We start from the raw sequence: 18,774 nt of genomic DNA, 5'->3' as shown, positions 1-18,774 counted from the left end.
CTAAGCTTTTAGGTTAACATAACTTTGTGTTGCTTCAACTATTGCATGGTCAACAATGAAGTCAGACACAATTTGGCCTTTTACGACCTTTAAAAGTGCATAAGTTAAAGATTATTTAGTTAAATCTATAACCCATTTCCCAATTTGACTATGCAAAATAGGTTTCGACAACATATGCTTAATAACGTCGAAATAGGAATACACAAAAACGTCAATTGGCTTTATATGATATTTCAATTTAGTACATGAAAAGCATAAATATAGACACAACTTTTCTATGAGACTATACCTAGTTTATGGATCATTTAAAACTTGATTGAGGTAATAAATGGCTCTTTTGACACCACCATCATCCTTTTGGGCTAACATACTTCCTATTGTCAGTTCAGATGCATAAATATACAAATTCAAATATTTATTTCTCATGGGAGGCAGCAAAATAGGAGGATTCGACAAATAACTTTTAAATTCATCAAATGCTCTTTGATGTTATGGCTCTCATCTAAATCCTTCTTCTTTCTTTAAGCGCAAAAGTGGTGAAAACACTTGTTTTGCCACTTTGATTCGAGATGAATCTTTTAAAGAAATTGATTTTGCCTAACAAAGATTGAAGTTGCTTCTTATTTGCTAGATAATTCGTATTAATTATAACCTTTGTATTATTTTGGTTTATTTCTATGCCCTTCCTGTGAACCAAGAAGCCCAGAAAATCATCTGCCTGGACACTAAAAGCACATTTAATGGATTCATTCCAGTCCATATTTCCTCATCCTTTCAAAGGAATGTCGAAGGTGGTATAAATGATCATTTTTCGATGAGGATTTAACAATTATATCTTTAATGTATTCTTGCATGAAGGTCTAAGTGAAATCATGGAACGTATGATTCACCGCCCTTTGATAAATTGCACCAATATTCTTCAGGCCAAAAGGCATCACAACTCATTCATAGGTACTTAAGGTTGCGGGACATCGAAATACCGTTTTTGACACATCTTTTCCTGCAATATAAATTTGGTTATATTCATAATAACCATCTAGAAGACTTAGATATTTAAAGTATGTTGCTGAATCGACTAACATTTTTGCCACATGCATTGGATATTCATCTTTTGGAGTAGCGACATTTAAGTCCCTAAAATTTATACAAACTTTAAAAGTTCCATTCTTTTTAACTATATTTGGTAACCATTTGAGATACTTGGAAGTTCTTATGAATTTGTTCCTCATAAGCCTTTTGATTTCCTCTTTGATCTTCGACACCACTTCTTGCACAAACATTTTGGCCATTTGCTTCACTGGTCTTTTGTCAGGTTAAATTGGTAGGTTCAACTCTACCAACTCTCAAATGAGCCCTGACATTTCATCATAGTCTAATGCGAAGCAATCTCTGAATTATTTTAACAATTCAATCGACTTGATTTTCATGCTTGGATCAATCTTGGTACTTATATATGTTAGATTTTTTATTCCTCTATATCCTAGATTGACTTCTTCCAAAGGATATTGGACTTGTATCTTGTTAGCTCAAGCTAGCTGATCTTTTTCAAATCCCAAAGGCTCATCATCATGGATACAATCAAGTATCGAAATGTCTGGCATTGGGTTCTGTCCAACTTTCATTTTTATATTATTTTCAATTTGATAAGCTTCAACTTCCATTCTTTGTTGGAAATCAGCCTCCAAGGTCGCTTTGACTTTTTTTTGGCCATGTAGGCCGAAATCCAAGCTAAAGCATTGGACTCAGTCATCATTGTTGCTTATCGACCACCCAATAGTTATGGTCGAACCTTCACCCTTTATACTTTCATGCTCCCATGTGAAGCCATGGGTTGAATGGAACTTCATGGAGCAAAAAACATCTCCTTACAGAGAAAATGTTGTTCATGTAGGCATACAAGGGTGAATATTATACAACCTCTTGTCAAATGTCATTTTATCTACTTTATGGATATATGTTAGAAATTAACTTTGGTCGTCCTTAATATTTTCGACAACTCCATTAGGCTGCCATATGCAAATTCTTTGGTGTAGAGTCGGAGGTACCACTCCCACGTCATGGATCCACTCTTGTTATAGTAGCAAATCATAATTCGCCTTGGAAGCAATGACCACAAATAAGGTTGGTCTTTTTACTGTCCCTGTAACAATGTTGACCTCAATAACTCCTAAGGATTAACTTGTTTTTCCTTCATAATTGAATAAAACCATGTTATGAGGTCGCAAATCTATATCGAATTTCCCAATTTTCTTTAACAAGAAATGCAACATCAAATTTACAGTCGCTCCACCATCAACTAACAATTTATTAATGCCTACTCCATCTGCCTTGGCCCAGATAAACAATGGTTTAAGATGTTGTTTCATCCCTTCACCAGACCTTTCAAAAAAGGCATTTTCTTCCCCGATACAATTTTCATTCATTACATCATAACAATGAGGTTTGTTGCTCGCTATTTCTTCTACAATACCATCATCATATTTCTTTGTCATCTCAGTTACAATGTCATGTTTTATAGAAAGGATAAACATAACATTACATATGATGTCTAATTCCCTTTTTGACCTTGAATCAAAGTTATCTGTCAACATCTCGTCATCTTCATTTTGCACTGATTCTTTGCCATTTGGTTTGTCCACTGGTGGCAAAGGATGGAAGAGCCTCTTCTTTAGGGGTCTCTTTACCATTTTGACTTCTTCCATCTTTTGAATTTTACCATTCTTATATGATTCATCGACTTCAAGAGCCACTTTATTTTTTCTTTGATATCTTATCCATTGAGTAGGAGTCATTGGGTTTTTACCTATATAGTTCTTTGAGCCATATAAGTACTTATTGGATATTTGGGAATTGTTGTTGTACAAGGAACCTGCACCTACCTCAATTACCTTTCGTTTATGTTTATCAGCATTGGGTTTTCTCATAGGGCAAACCCACTTATCAACAAGAGCAGCAGTCAGTGGCACGTAAGTCTTTCGACTCCTCCATTGACATGAGGTTTCTTATGATTTTTGGTAAGGAACACCTCTTTTGTTGAAGGAATATTAGGGCCTTATTTCATTCATATGACTCCTCATATTTGGCTAAGGTTTGAAATCCCCAAGGCCTTTAGTGGGCTATTTGTTGAAGACAACGCTGCAACGAGGGCATAACACGACTTCAGATCCTTTGGTCTTGCATCTGTTTTGGAAAGTAATTAATTTATCTTCAGCCTTTGGATAAAAAACTTTGATCTTATCAACATAATACATCATACTCTCTTCTCCTCCCTTCGAACTGAGGTCTTTAGCAATCTCGACCATCTCGACCATAAAAAACTTTTTTCTTTCTTTGTTCCAATAGTGGTGTCTTTAGGCCTTTTGGCACTATGATTTGACCATCTACAACCAAAAGATAAAAAATTTCGTCACACTTAATTACATCAAACATATACGTTTTTGTAATGAATTTTTCATTTTTACCATGTTAGACATGATTTTTCCCATTAGAGGGTCTTAGGACCGTACAAACATGTGTAGGTCCTCACTTTAGTTCTGCCAAATTAACCTCATTATCTTTGACGTATTCAAAGACTATGTCAGATTCTTGATTGTTTTCCTCTATTTCTACATAAGCAACTTTTTCTTTCTTATGGTATTTATTCGACCTAGCCTTTTCAGCTTTTAACTGTTCGACCTGTCTGACCCTTTCTGCTAATTGGTCTATATCCCCTAGGTATTAGGTATCAGAATTTTTCATAATGGAATAATCTATGCCTCCAACATCTATTTCGACTAACTCATGTTCAGGCAGTTGAGCAAAACAACTCAACTTCATTAGCCTAAACCTATTCAAATAGTCATATATCGACTAAGAGAATTTCCTCTTTATGTTAGCTAACTCTTTCAGGATAATTTTTTACTGACCCATGTATAACTGTTTGTGGAAGACCCTTTCTAAATGATTCTAATTACATATGGAGTTTGTGCAAAGGGTAATGAACCAGGTGAAATCATTTTTGGTCAGAGAATTAAGAAAATAGTTCATCTTCAAATTATCATTATTGGCCAAGTTACCAACCTTTGTCTGTTATCGAGCAATGTGGTTGACAATATACTTACTGGTGTTACCTGAAAACTTAGTAAACTTAGGGATTTCCAACCCCTAGGGAGTTCAATTTGCAGTACATACTCAGACAAGACAAAACAAAGTTTATTTTATAGAGATTAACATTAATCCCATTTTGGGCTAGGATTTATTCAACCACACTGGCCATGTTATCCCCCCCCCCTAATTTTTGTTTGTTGGACATTCCTAATCACTTGGTCTGCATCATGATTTCTATTGACTAATACCAACTCTGGGCCATTTTGACTTACGTTTGCTTCGATTACCCCTTGTATAGGATGTTCGACTTGCTGGGACATAACCCGTTGTTACCTTTGGTTATTAGGGAGACCTGGGTTTGAATTCCCCCGCCTGCTTAAACTTGAGGGATTTCTTGGATATGAGCCTAATGAGTGCTAAAGAAATCAACAATTTGACCCATTTGGTGCATCAATTGTTGGTAATTATGGTTTGTATTTTGTATCTGTCATACCCCAAAATTTGCCCATTAATATTTTAAGACATTTTTCAGGGCACTCCGACTCATTTTTATGACACTGATCTTAAAGGAACAAAGGCCCAACTCACGAATGGCCCAATCCAGAAAATGGCCCAAACTGGCCTGCTCGCTAGGCGAGCAATACATTCGCCTAGCGAACCCCTCGTCATGACACTCGCCCCAGCGAAGCGCCAGATCCAATAAAAGCCCAAAATAGCTTGCTCGCTAGGCGAGCCATTCCTTCGCCTAGCGAAGCTTGCGAATATCAGAATTTATGGGCTTCCTTCTGAGCCCATTAGGTCATAGCCAGAGCATTATAAATAGCCAAGCCTTCAGTCACGAAAGAGGAGGAAGAAAAACGGAGACGGGAGAGCGGAAACGGAAAAAGGGGAGCCCTAGCAAGCAAACCCTGGTACTCACTGGAGGCAAACCTTGAAGGAACTCGGCGACACCAAGTTCCACCCCTGCCCAATTCAATCCGATTTGCCGATTCGAAGTCACAACTCAGCTGCTAACAGGTTTACATTGCTACTATTGTCTTATGTTCTTTTTTTTGCATATGGCTTCATGATTAGATTTACGAAATATCTTAAGCTTGGCATGTAAACTTTAGTATATACCTACATACCTTAATGATTAATCATATAATTACAGTAATGAAATCCATGAGGCATAAAATTGGTTGAGATTATACTGATATCAAATTCAAAACCAGCAGCCGCTCGCTAGCGCATCGCTAAGCGAGCCGGAAGCGAGTACTCGCTAGACCTTCGCTAGGCGAAACAGGGGCGAATGGAGCAGTGGCTGTTTCATTTTCTTGCTGTTCTATCTTATGTTTGTCTAATCATGAGTTATCATCATTCTGCATCATTTGGCCTGAGTTCATGACTGTTGGGTTTATTTTATGGTGCAATTTTCAATCATGCTTTATCTCGATGCTCTAATCCGTGTGTTGAATTGTGTAAAGGCTTATCTATTCTCGAAGAAACGGCCGGCTAGGCATTCCACCTTATGGGTGGGATACCCTTATGGAGATTCGATCCGAATTATTCAATTGGTTTTAATGTATTAATTTTATGGCAAAGATCCACTCTAATGGCTTAATCGTTCTTAATGTATTGGTCTTAATATGAACCTAATTACCTATTTGATGACGGCTACCTAATTAATTGTAAAACCTTGCCTTTAAATAAGTGATCTCGGACCTCTCTTTGTTACCCTACGATTATGGTATTACGGTCATGTCCCTTGAATGTAGGGATACACTTAGCAAAGACCCTTCGGTTAAATCATCATAAAATAAATCATGGTCCCTCGGATGTTGCCTTCGAAAATACGATTTTGTCCCTCGATGACCCTTCGGTGTAGCCCACGGTTAAATGATGATCGTCCCTTCGAATGCTAAGGTATCCTTACAACTGTTGCCTTCAATGACCTATCGATGACCCTACGATGACCCTTAAACATCCAAAGGGTAAAATTACTTACTTCTCAATAGTAAGGACAGTTTTACCCTCATAAGGATAGGAAACATTCATAACGACCTTAGGAAGGTATAACTCTCAATTACTGGATCATAACCTAAAACATTTTCCACCCCTCACACTTTGCAAGTCCTAGAAAATCACCACTTGGTATACATTCATACTAGAATCATTACCAAGTTATATTTTTCTAAGCTGTTTTTCAAAATCAAACGAGATAAATACTTTGTATACATTCATACGAGAATCATTACAAAGTTAAACTCTCTTTTCGAAACATTTTTAAACAATTCACCAACACTTTTCAGACAAAAATATAAGTGATCCAGCAATTAAGAGCCCATGGATAACCATGGATACAAAGGGTGCTAACACCTTCCCTTTGTATAATGTACCTCCCGAACCCAAAATCTATTGAGGTCTTTCCTGTTCTTTTCCACCTTTCCTTATTGGATAAAAGAAAAGTCGGTGGCGACTCTTGCTATCCGCGACATTGCGATAAAAAGCAAAATACCCCAAGTCAGTTCACCGTATGACAGTATCAAAGGATCAAAATAATACCAATTTGTTGTGTATGCATGTTCACCATCTCATGGTTGCTTTTATCCATTTGTTGCCTCACAAACATGAGGGAACTATTGGGAAACAAGTGTGAGTTGTGTTGAGAAATAAGTGCGAATTCTAAGTCCCACAGTGCTTAGAAAAGTGGAGGTTAAACACTTTATAAGTAAGATAACCCATACACCTGACACCTTAAGGTTTTAGGTGAACATGTGGTGTCTCTCTGATATGTTTGGGTGAGTCTTTGACCTTTAGATGAGTGTTTAACCCAATGTGAATGCTCCCCCCTCATGATGACCAATCAATGGTATCATAGTCGATGGTTTGAGTAAGGGACCAACTCATTGTGTCAAAAGTCTACCTGACATGGTGGTCAGGCGGTATATTCCGTTGAAGTGCCCATGACAAGATAAGGGTGTCTCTCAATAGCGGTACACATGTGGATGAAAGAGCTTCCGCTATAGGGGGAACATAGTAAATGAACTCACACTTGAGGGGGAAATTATCGGGAAACAAATGTGAATTGTATTGAGAAACAAATGTGAGTTCTAAGTCCCACATTGCATGGAAAAGTGGAAGTTAAATGCTTCACAAGTAAGAGGACCCATACACCTATCACCTTAAGGTTTTGTATGAATATGTGATGTCTCTCTCACTTCTTTGTATGAGTCTTTGACCTTTAGGTGAGTGTTTGATCCAATGTGAATGCTTTCCCCTCGTGATGACCCATTAGGAACTAGTAATTAGGGACGACATTACTTGAGGGACATATCCCAACCCTCATTGTGGTTATATCATTCGACTAGGATTACTTATAACATACCTTGATGCAAAGTATTAATTAAGAGGATATGCAACAATCATTGCATTATCTACATATGTATATGCACTATGCTATCATTACAGTTGACATGCCATATAGATATTCCCTACTACCAGGGGGTAATATGAAACTTGAGAGAAAAGAAGACATATGATCTCCTATAATTGCTTGTGTGACCCTGGGATTAGTCGGAACATTCATTACTTATGGTGGGGAACCAACACTATTGGTAATGTCGTTGAAACCGACATTTGACTTACAAAAGGAACGATTACTCCAACGGTTGTTGAAGTACGTGCACCACCAACCGTCGATTTGGTTGGCTATTCTTCATTGCCTATAGCATTATTCTGGTGAAGAGAAATATTTTTTAGACGTGTCATCTCAACTAAATTTTTACCATTTCTCAGACGCATATACACTCAGACGTTGAAAGTATTTCATGCATAAAGAACAAAATTAACAAAAATGCACAAAACTTTTATGCAAAATTTTGAATTTCTTGTATAAAAAGGTCCCACTCGACATGCCAATTTGTTTACTATTGTTTTTGGTAAATCAAATCACAAGTTTTCGTTCACTTACAAGATTAAACTCAAAAAAATCATAGGCCAAATTATGGAAAACATTTGAGAAAATATGCTTGTGCTTTGAATATTGATGTTTGAATATCGAAAATTTAGATATAACTCTAACTGGAATAATACATAATTGCTTTTGGAAAGAAATGATGAACAAAAAATATAGTCAATATCATCTAAGTAGATGCTTTAAATTTAAAAGATTAAAAGAAATGACACAAATTCATACATCTCCTCGCAAACTCTTTTCTCTATGTGTCTTGGATACTTAAGTTCTATAGATAATACTTCATGAATTTTGTGACCCTTGTTTACATGACTGAACTAGTCTTATATACTATTACAATGTTAACCGTCAATAATAGTTATCTTCTCAGAAATTGACACGTACTCCCTTTCGTGGGCTTCAACCTTTTAGTCTGCTTCCACATGTCTTCGACATTTGAATTGTTTTGAATTGCTCTTTTAAATCTCTCTAACTGCTTCCGTCAAAAGTTTCTTTTATCGGATGTTTTAGCTACTTGTACTTAGTCTGTGAATTTATCTCATTTATACTTCTATCAAATATGTCAGATCGACATAATCCTTTTTGAGATTCTAGACATGTTTTAAAAAGAGAGTGATCCCAACCTTGTGGATATTTTCCTAAGACTCATCATAACCAGGTTTTGTAGGTTTCTAGGTTATCCAAACCTTGAACTCAAAATAGACTAAGTCCAAAAACATATGGTAAGCGAGTCGAACTCACCCCTTCAATCGAAGTTATCAAGATGTTGAAACCAAAGTCATGTTATTTTTTACTTAATAATTCCAGACCTTCATATCACACATTTATTGTCGAAATACTAAACCAAAAATTCCCAGGCTGACATAAACCATGGTTCATCAGATTGCAGCAACTTCACAATCTTCCTATTGTGGCTGATACATTTCAACGCCTCGTGTGCTGTAAAAAATACATCAACATTAGAATGTTCAAATTTTATAACACATATGTTTAAAAGAACAAATACAAAGTTATTTTACCTTTCCATCCCACATATGTCCGACAACATGATATGCATAGAAACAAAACATTGAGGTGTTAAATGGCTCTTGGATAAACATCATGAGCGATAATAGTAGGTTGGACTTATGGGGCATCAAGAGAAATAGGAGGGGACTCATATCTCTGGGAGGCCGATGTCAGAGACACATGAACTCCAGAAGACGATACTTTAACATCGAATGAAATGACACCAACATCTGGATGAGAGGGTCCAACTCTTTTAATTTGAAGCATGCCGAGGCAATCTACCATGCCTCAATCTGTCTATGTTGTTAGACATTTTACTTGTAATTATATTAAAAAAATCATATCATAATTAGAGAAGTCAAATCCAGGGAACAAAATAGGCAACAAAAAAAAGAGTAGAATAGCAAAACTCAGAAGTTAACTTTTGCAATGCAGAATACCAAAATGCAGAAGTTAATTTCGTATCCTCTTTAGAATACAGAAAAATAGAGCATGCCCAAATGATATAATTTCGATCTTAAAAAAATCAACATGCATGCCTCACTAAATAACCTATTATATGTCTTAATGTAACAACGTCAACCTATTATGCGTTTAAATTCAAGCTAATGCATCAAAATCTAAAAAAGTAAGAAAACGAAGAACTTACTAAATGTGAGAACTCGATGATTTTCGATTGAATGAAGTGGAGTAGAGGGATCTTGATGTCTTAGGATTCAATGCAATGTAATAAAAGTAGCGAGAAAACTTAAAAAATGATGGAAGACAAGTTTGCTCACGAGCTTTGTTTTAAATTATGAGAAAAATCTCTAAAATAAACTAAAAGAAAAGAAAGATGAAATGTCTCACACGTTATAAACCTCAAACACGTTAAAAATTTAATGTTAATAAAAAATACTCTACCGAACTTAACCTTAGAGGTATTTTTTATTTTTGGTTGCTATTAAAAGTTGTGTGATCCAATAAATGTACCAAATCAGAAAAAAACGGGTGCGAATAGCATTCTCCACGGGTAGTTACCCAACAACATATCGGGTTCTAGCCCCGGAAGCAACCCTGAAGCAAAGCAAACTCCCCAGAATCTTACAGCAAAGAAGTTACCTGTAAACACGTGTAGGGACTTCGACGATAACCTAACAATAGCTCCGATCAGTGAATTATCATTGTTAGGTAACTTTTCTCAATCTCTCCCCCCTCTCTCTCAACATTTTTTTCCTTGCAATTTCTCTTTTTGCTGCGATTGTGATACTGCGTATTGGATTGTTCTGTAACCAATTTTGTGCAAATACTTCCATAAAATCGATTTGAACGAGTTTCAAAAAGAAGTTTTTTTCCCTTTCTGTTTCGATCCAGTTATGACAATAACCACAGACGAGTTTTAATTTTCTTCGTTACAGTATTGTTCTTTGTTCGCTTTTTGTGATTTTGTATTTGAGCTTATATATTGTTCCTTGAAATGTAGTTTCCCTTGATAAATTATACCTCAATTATACTTTTAAGCTATCTGCGGTTCTGTTAGAAATTACATTGGATTTTTCAATTAGGTATTCAAATTTTGACCTATATTGTTATCATTCAAATCTTTTTCAATAACCATTGGTGCAATTTCATTCAGTTGAAAATGAAGTTTCTTGATTGGTACTTGAAGATTGGGGTCGCGTCGGCTTTGGTTGGAGCTTCTATGGAATTTTTCATGGTCAAAACTGGCTTCTGTGTGAGAAACTTCCTTTCTCATTCTTTAAATGCTCATGCTCATGCCCCATTTGCATTTTCTTGTATTTTCCATTTCATGTTTTTCTTCTCCATTTTAATGTTCTTATTGGTACTGTCTTTAAAAATCTATTAGTTTCAAATTATTTTTTGATATGCTATGACCTGTTGGGTTGTACAGTAGTAGGATAGTGGTTCTGCTTACTAGATGACACTATCTTGAGTAAAATATATTGCTACCATTACTAGTTTATTACTACCACTCCATAATGTAGCGTAAACTTTCTGGCCAGCTTCTTGTGCAATACTTTCTCCATGTGAAGCTTCAAGGACAAGTTGAGATGATTTTGTGGTATTTTTTGGTTTGGCATGTGTGGGATTATCTGATTCTATTGGTGTGGAATTTACCGGTTCTGGTGGTTCATAATTTACTGGTTTTACTGGTGCAATTTCAAAGGCCGTTTCGATCATCCCAAAATCTAAAAATTGGAATTCAGCTGTTTTGTTTAGGATTAAGGTGTTCTCCCTCTGAAATCTAACTTTAGAATAATATGGTTGATTTTCAAAGGTCACGTCTATATTGTGGTAAAATTTTCTTGACACGGGAGAGTAACACTTGTAACCTTTTTGGTGAGGTGCGTAGCCAAGAAAAACACATTTGATGGATTTTTGGGTCAAGTTTACTACGACGAGGGTTAAGATTATGAACAAAGGATGAACATCCTAATATTTTAACTGAGATGGAGGTGATAATTTTGCTGGTTGGGAAAACGGTTTGGAGAGTGGAATGAAGTGTCTTAAAGTTGAGGATATTGGAAGACTTCCTATTAATGAGTTTGTGCAATTGTAGCTGTATCACTTTTCCCTGCATTAAGAATAGTTTGCTGGAGCATTTTCTGCAGCGTGTCTATTTGTTCTTTGTTGGAAAGAAATGAATCATTTTCTCTTCTACTTCTTCTGGGTTATGTGTTCTATTGCCTCTGATCTCCTTGCTACGGAATGATTTCGCTTCTGAATGCTTCCCATGAATGATTCAACAAATGTCCTTCGTATGGCCATGTTTCCTACAACGTTCACACCATGGCTTGTTCCTTCTTGGAGCTGAGTTTGTTGCTGATCCTTCAATGGATGAGGATGATGGGGTTCTCAACATTAGTTTCCTCCTAATTCTTCTCTTCTTACCTCTGAGAGAACTTCTCAGAGTTTTTGAAATTGTTTGTTTCCAAGAACCATTCCACGCACTTCATCAAGATCCTTGTTAAGTCTCAATAGGAATTTGTAGATTCTATCCTTCTTTACTAGCTCTTTGTACTTTTTCTTGTCCTCTGGACAATTCCATTCCACCACTTTATAGGTATTCAATTACCACCAATGCCGACTTAGGGTGTTGAAGTGGTTTGTGACAGGAATCCCTTGTTTCAGATCATGGAGGAGGCTTATAACTTCGAAGATGACAAATGTGTTGTCCACATTAGAGTATGTCTCTTTTACTGCATCCCACATCTTCTTGGCATTACCATAATACATGATATTTTCTCTATTTTCATTTTTCATGGAGTTGAGGAGCCATGACCCTACCAAATTGTTTTTTTATTGTTTTTCTAATGCCACTTTTGGAGGTTGGATTCTCATTTCTTGGGTTCTTTTGAATTCCATGTGACATAGCCATCTTTCCCTTTTCTTTGAAGGAAGAGTCAGACATACTGCTCCCATTGAAGGTAGTTTTAGTCATTCAACTTGTGGCTAGTGATGAGAAGTGCAATCTCTTCGATTGAGTTGACAAGATCTGTGTCCGTCTTTGTGTGCGTCCTTTCTGTTTTCTCTTCTTCAATTCAACCTGTGGCTAGTGATGAAAAGTGCAATCCCTTTGATTGAGTTGGCAAGATTTGCGTCAATCTCTGGATGTGCCTTCTGTTTTCTCTTCATCCATGGTTGGATGCCTTCTGTTTTCTCTTCATCCATGGTTGGATCGATCGAAGAGATTAAGGATGATTTAGATTCAACTCTGATACCATGCGTAAAAGTGATTATTTATTCATTTGATGAAAAAATTGATTGCATAAGGGAGTATAAAAACATATGATGAAAAAGTTGATTGCATAAGGGAGTATAAAAACATATTATTCCATTTTCACTTTTCACAATAGCAGAAAATATTACACAATATTCTCCCCTCACACCGGATAAATCATTCAACAACTCAACGAATATTCAAGATGCATAAACTAGAATAGAGACGGGAATCTATTTAACGATTGCTTAATGCAGAAAAAACTAAGACTAACTTAAATAACAAAAGGGACGGCAACCTAACTATGCTAGCTGACCCTTAACTGCCGCCTCTCAAACTATACAACCAGGGACCTATTTATTATTTCCAAACTTCTTTCTATAATAAGTTCTAAGACCCTTCTAGGAGGGGCAGTAATATCTTGCCTAACAATACCATCCTCTCCAAATTCTATCTTATCCTCAAGGTTGAAATCAGAGAATTCATTTTTAATGGTAGTGACCAATGTACTCAAGCATGAGATCTTAAGTATGATCGGTTTGGTTGTGAAAGAACGTAAGACTTAGATTGTTAGCATGACACATAAGATCCTGCTGAAGGGAAAAATTGAAATTTCATATATGTTTATACACACATACGCAAAAATATGAGAATTATAATTTAGGCAAAAAAAAAAAGCCCAACACGTTTTTTTCCTCATGATCTTGCTTCAAAAAGCTCGATCTTGACCACACCAGCGACAACGATCTTTCTTTGGTCATATGACTCTCAAGCATCCTTAACACGTAAAATTTTCCGATCTTATGATCCAACATTTAATCTCGACTACAATAGCGGTGACATCTTACCTGTTTAACATTTATATTCTAGCAGCAGCCTTGCAATGGTTTCCTCTCTCCATCTCCCAATCTTACATTGTAGGGTAGTGTTTCCTCCACCTGTAGACCCTAATTCCACACCGAACTTCTGAAAATGAAATTGTGGTTGTGGCTTGCGCCACTATCAATTAATACAAGAACATACTACTCCAACACCCTTCATATTGTATGGTTGGTTGAGTCAATCCTCCTGTTGGATACATGGACAAGTCCATCCTCCTACTGGATACATGGACAAGTCCATCCACTTGCAATCTGGTTCCATCATCTCCTCCATTTCCTTTCCTGCATTCTCCTTTGCTTCTGTTTTTGTGATTTCTCCCTCATCATTTGATTTCGCATCCTATGTCAATATGACTACGTCTACCCTTATGTTCTTCTCTGCCCGAACCATAGCCAAACCATAACAAACACACCTTCCCTTTTCACTTTGTTTCAGATGCTCTCTATAAGGGAGAATGAGAGTGCTCCTATTTCTTGAACCATAGTTTGTTGTGTCTCCTGGTTTAGCCCCCGAGTTCTGCACATTTGCTCCGTTGCCATTGGCCTCAGAGACCTCTATTTGAAATTTGCGTGCTGTTGGATGCCCCAAAAGCAGCAGCAAATGACATAATATCTCCTATTAAGCACGTTTATTTAAAACGATGTTCACGTCACATGATATCTCCGCGACTTAAATCAAACTTTGTGGGTTATAAGGATGAACTTGATTACAAATATTGACGCAATCTTGCCAAGAAATACCCAATCAATTGTTCTTTGGGCATTGAAGTTGCTTGGGCCTTCAAGAGTTCAAATTCTTGGAAATAATATTCCATGCTCCCCTTTTGTTGTATTGCCGTGATGCGAGCCTCGCATACACAATTCCATGTCTGACTCTTCTGTATCTTTGCAGTGTCGTTACAAACTCCTCCCAAGAAGCATTCTTGGATGTTAGACACCAAAATTGAAACCAATGGACCACATTCTCCTCCATACTGATGAAGGCTAAGCACAACCTTTAGAGATTTTGACATTATGCACTTCGAAAAATCTCAGCCCTTGCGACCCAACCTAAATGATTGTTTCCCTCAAAGGTGGGTAGTTTCATCCATTCCAACCATGAGTGTTGCGGTTTCTCATCATTTTCGTCAAATTTATGTTCGTCCGAGTCTTCCTCGTCATGTTTTGTTAGGTACTAGAGTAATATATATTACTCAACTAAAATAAAGATGAGAAACATTAATGTGTTCTGTTTGTATATTTCTCATTATTGTTATTCTATTTATAGGTTCACGAGAATTTAATTCTCTTCCTTAGAATTTCTATGGTAGAGACTAACACCATTTATTAATAAATTTTTATGGTGTGTGACCATTTCCATCACAAATGTGATTTTACGATCTCACAATCTCCCACTTAAAGTCACTTTTGTGAACATTCCACCATGCTACAGGAGGAATCAGCACCATGTATAGATTGACTTTGTCTTATATCTGCAGGTTATCTTTGGTGAGTTTTTTGCATATCAACACTCCCTTGCTCTACCATTTCTCAAACAAAATGATATTGAACATCTATGTGTTTTTTCCTAGAATTAAAGATTGGATTCCTTGCAATGTGCAAGGCATTTTGACTGTCACAATACACAACAATTTGTTGTTGACTGTGCCCAAGTTCTTCCATTAGCTGTTGTATCCAAATAGCTTATTTGCAAGCCTGCGTGGCTGCCCTATATTAAGCTTTTGTAGTTGATAGAGCTACAACCGTTTGTAATTTGGACAATCAACTTATTGCTCCTCCTGCAAGTGTGAACACATAATTAGTAGGAGATCTTCTTTTATCAAGATCACTTGCAAAATTTGAATCAACAAAACCTTTACAATTATTTCGAATCCTTTGAAACATAATGCAATATATGAGGTCATTTTATATATCTTAGGATTCTCTTAACAACATTCCAATGCTCTTTACCAAGGATCCGCCATAAATCGACTAATTGTTCCCATTGCTTGTGCAATGTCTGACCCTGTACATGTCATGACATACATAAGGCTAGTGGAAGAACTAAGGCACAACTAACAATAAATTGTTCTATATTCTAACAATTAGAGTGCCTTGCACATTGCAAGGAATCCAACCTTTCATTCTAGGACAAAGAGCATGTTCAATATCATTTTGTTCGAGAAATAATAGATTAGGAAAATGTTGATATGCAGAACCACACCAAAAATAATCTAGCAGATGTTATGACAAAGCCAATATACGCAGACAAATTTACATGATGCCGATCCTTCCATGACATGGTGGAAAGTTCACAAAAGTGACTTTAAGCATGAGATTGTGAGAATGTAAAGTCACATGATCAAGACATCATAAAAACTTATTACTAAATAAATGCTATTAGTATTTCCAGTAGGAATTAGTATTTACACAATTCTCCATCTTGTTCATAATTTGAAATTTCGAAATTTGGACGAATATAAAATAATGCTTAGCAAGTTCAACCCGTGTTAGAACTTGCTACCTGACACAACTTTGGTTAACATGTTTGTAAAATTTTCATTAGTGTGTATCTTCGTAAGAGTAATATGACCCTCCTCTACGACATTCCGAACAAAACATCTAACGTCAATATGTTTTTTAGGTGCATTAGTCAAGTGAATCACACTTTGGCTATCACAACTCATATTCACACATTCTTGCTTAATTCCCAAATTATCTTGGAGACCCCATAACCACAATGCTTCCTTCACTCCTCTTATTACGGGCATGTACTCCTCCTCTGTACTAGATAGTGCCACTGTAGTTTGTAACATCTATCACCAACTAACTAATGCACTATGTATTTTAAATAAATAATCAGTAGTAGATCGTCGTCTATCTAGATCATCAACATAATCAAAATCAACAAAGTCATTTAACTGACATGTATCTCCACCAAAACACAAATATATGTCAATGGTATCCTTTAAGTACCTTAAAATCCATTTCACTGCTTCCCAATGTTCCTTTATCGGATTTGCCATGAATCTACTGACAACACTAATCTCCTGTGAAATATCCGGACATGTACACACCTGGTGTACATTAAACTGCCAACTGCAACAGCGTAAGGAACACATTTCATTTACGCCTTATCTTCCACTGTAGTGGAAAATTGTTTACTAGATAGCTTAAAATGTGGAGCCAATGGAATCCCCACTGACTTAGCATCTTTCACCCCAAGCCTTTCAATAACCTGTTCAATGTAGTCTTTTGACTCGAGAACAATTATGGTTTGATCTCTCTCTTCTAATCATCATACCCAGTATTTTCTTGGTAACTCGCAAGTCTTTTGTCTCAAACTCTTTACCAAGTTGAGTTTTTAACCTAACTATCTCCACCTTGCTCTTCAAAGCAATAAGCATGTCAACCACATACAATAGAAAAATAAATATAATCACCTCCACAAAGCTTTCGAATGTATACACAAATAATCACACTTATAAAGAAATCTTACTTTAACATAAATGAGTCAAATCGTTTGTACCATTGCCAAGGAGATTGCTTCAATCCATAGTGATTTTCTCACAAGACATATCTGACTCTCTTTACCCTCAACCTTATATCCATCAGGTTGATACATATAGGTTTCACCATTCAAATCACTGTGTAAGAAGACTGTCTTCATATCAAGTTCTAGCTCAAGATCACCATGAGCAACAAGATTTAATAGCACTCGAATAAAAGTATGTTTTATTACTCAAGTGACAAATGTATATAACCACACGTGAGAATAGTAACTGTGGAAAAATAATCACAGTGAAGTAGTGGTAATGAGTCAATGCTCTGATATCACTGTTAGGTACCAGAGTAATATGATGATATTACTCAATATACAAACATAATTGTAAATTAACTCGCATTAAAAAAACATGCGGTTTATAAAACAAGGTTCAAGAAGTTATTCTTTTATTTCGTGCATATCCAGTTATTTTGACTATGTTCCACTTCAGCCTTCAACTTGGTTAGCAACTTCTCTTTTTTGCTGATCAAATTTTCCAAGGTGTTGCGCTCACTCAGCTCCGTAAACACAAAAAAAACTACTAGAAGATTCATAAAGAAACTACCAGCATAACTAACATTGAGTTAGTGATTGCTGAGTTGGCAAGACAATTAGCTATTTGTACATATATCATAGCCTAATACTGAGGAATCCCCTTCATTATATTTTTTGGAAAAGTTATCATGAATTTGCACTACTTTAAACAAAGTTGGCCAATTAACTCTACTATTTTGCATATGATAAGGATATTTATATTCAATAATTGTTTTCTCAAGGATTTTGCTTGCAATTAGCTTTACAAAGTTTGAATTTGTTTCACTTTTCTTGCATTATGCAGATGACAAAGTAACTGTTTTGGAATCAGAAAAGCGTGCCTGGGAGAATTCCCCAGATGCTCAGGCAGTTAGAGATGCTCTCAACCCTTGGAGACATGTTGATCCAAAAGAAACAAACAAGTCCTGAATCAATTGCATATAGACTAGCTATTCTGTTATACTTGTGTGTGATACATGGCAGATAGCACAACTTCAGTCGCCGCGGCATCTTGTTTTGACCTGCCTGCAATTCACGGGCAACTCTGCTATGTATCACACACAACCTTCAATTTATTTTTAGCTTCTATCTAGCTTTGGATATATTGGATTCATTTATTTGACTCTTGTAGAAATGTTAATAATTTTCTTGGTAGTATGTTGACACAAGATGAATTTCGCAACATTCACAATATATATATGAGAATTACTTAGCAAGAAAGGGGATTTATTGATCAAAGAGAAAAGAAATGATACACTTCACTAAACTGATCCCATTCTGTTATTTATGAGAATGACACAGCAAAACAACCTAACAGAAAACTACTAAACTAACTAAATATTAACAAACTAACAGAAAAAACTGAACTAACTAACTAAACAGAAATACAACTAAACTGATCCCAATAATGAGAATGAGAGGCAAGACAGACTAACAGAAAAAACTAATTGCTAGTAAATAGTAACTTGCATATGTAAGAATTTATACTACTTCAATAATAATCATAAGAAAAATGTAAAAGTTTGATAACATTAATAAGAAATTGATATGATGTACAACCTCAAAG

The 18,774-nt window shown here is 36.1% G+C and overlaps 1 protein-coding gene across 3 annotated transcripts; it reads left to right on the top strand.

Annotated features, from left to right (window-relative positions):
* The first annotated feature begins 9,971 nt into the window (after positions 1 to 9,971).
* LOC127092442 (uncharacterized) lies at positions 9,972 to 18,428 on the top strand. Of its 3 annotated transcripts, XR_007792178.1 has the most exons (3): positions 9,972 to 10,219; positions 10,665 to 10,761; positions 11,053 to 18,006. XR_007792178.1 is itself a non-coding variant. In XM_051031313.1 (2 exons), exons 1-2 carry the CDS (start codon positions 10,671 to 10,673, stop codon positions 18,135 to 18,137), a joined length of 216 nt encoding a protein of 71 aa, XP_050887270.1. In that variant the 5' UTR covers positions 10,665 to 10,670; the 3' UTR covers positions 18,138 to 18,428. The 3 variants fall into 3 exon arrangements, 1 of the variants encoding a protein (XP_050887270.1); XR_007792179.1 differs by lacking the exon at positions 9,972 to 10,219 and having other exon boundaries at positions 10,663 to 10,763; XM_051031313.1 differs by lacking the exons at positions 9,972 to 10,219; positions 11,053 to 18,006 and adding an exon at positions 18,013 to 18,428.
* The last annotated feature ends 346 nt before the right edge of the window (positions 18,429 to 18,774 follow it).

The sequence above is a fragment of the Lathyrus oleraceus genome, chromosome 6 (genome assembly GCF_024323335.1).
Source record: "Lathyrus oleraceus cultivar Zhongwan6 chromosome 6, CAAS_Psat_ZW6_1.0, whole genome shotgun sequence".
Lineage (NCBI taxonomy): Eukaryota > Viridiplantae > Streptophyta > Magnoliopsida > Fabales > Fabaceae > Lathyrus > Lathyrus oleraceus.
This window is presented reverse-complemented; position numbering and strand designations above follow the sequence as displayed.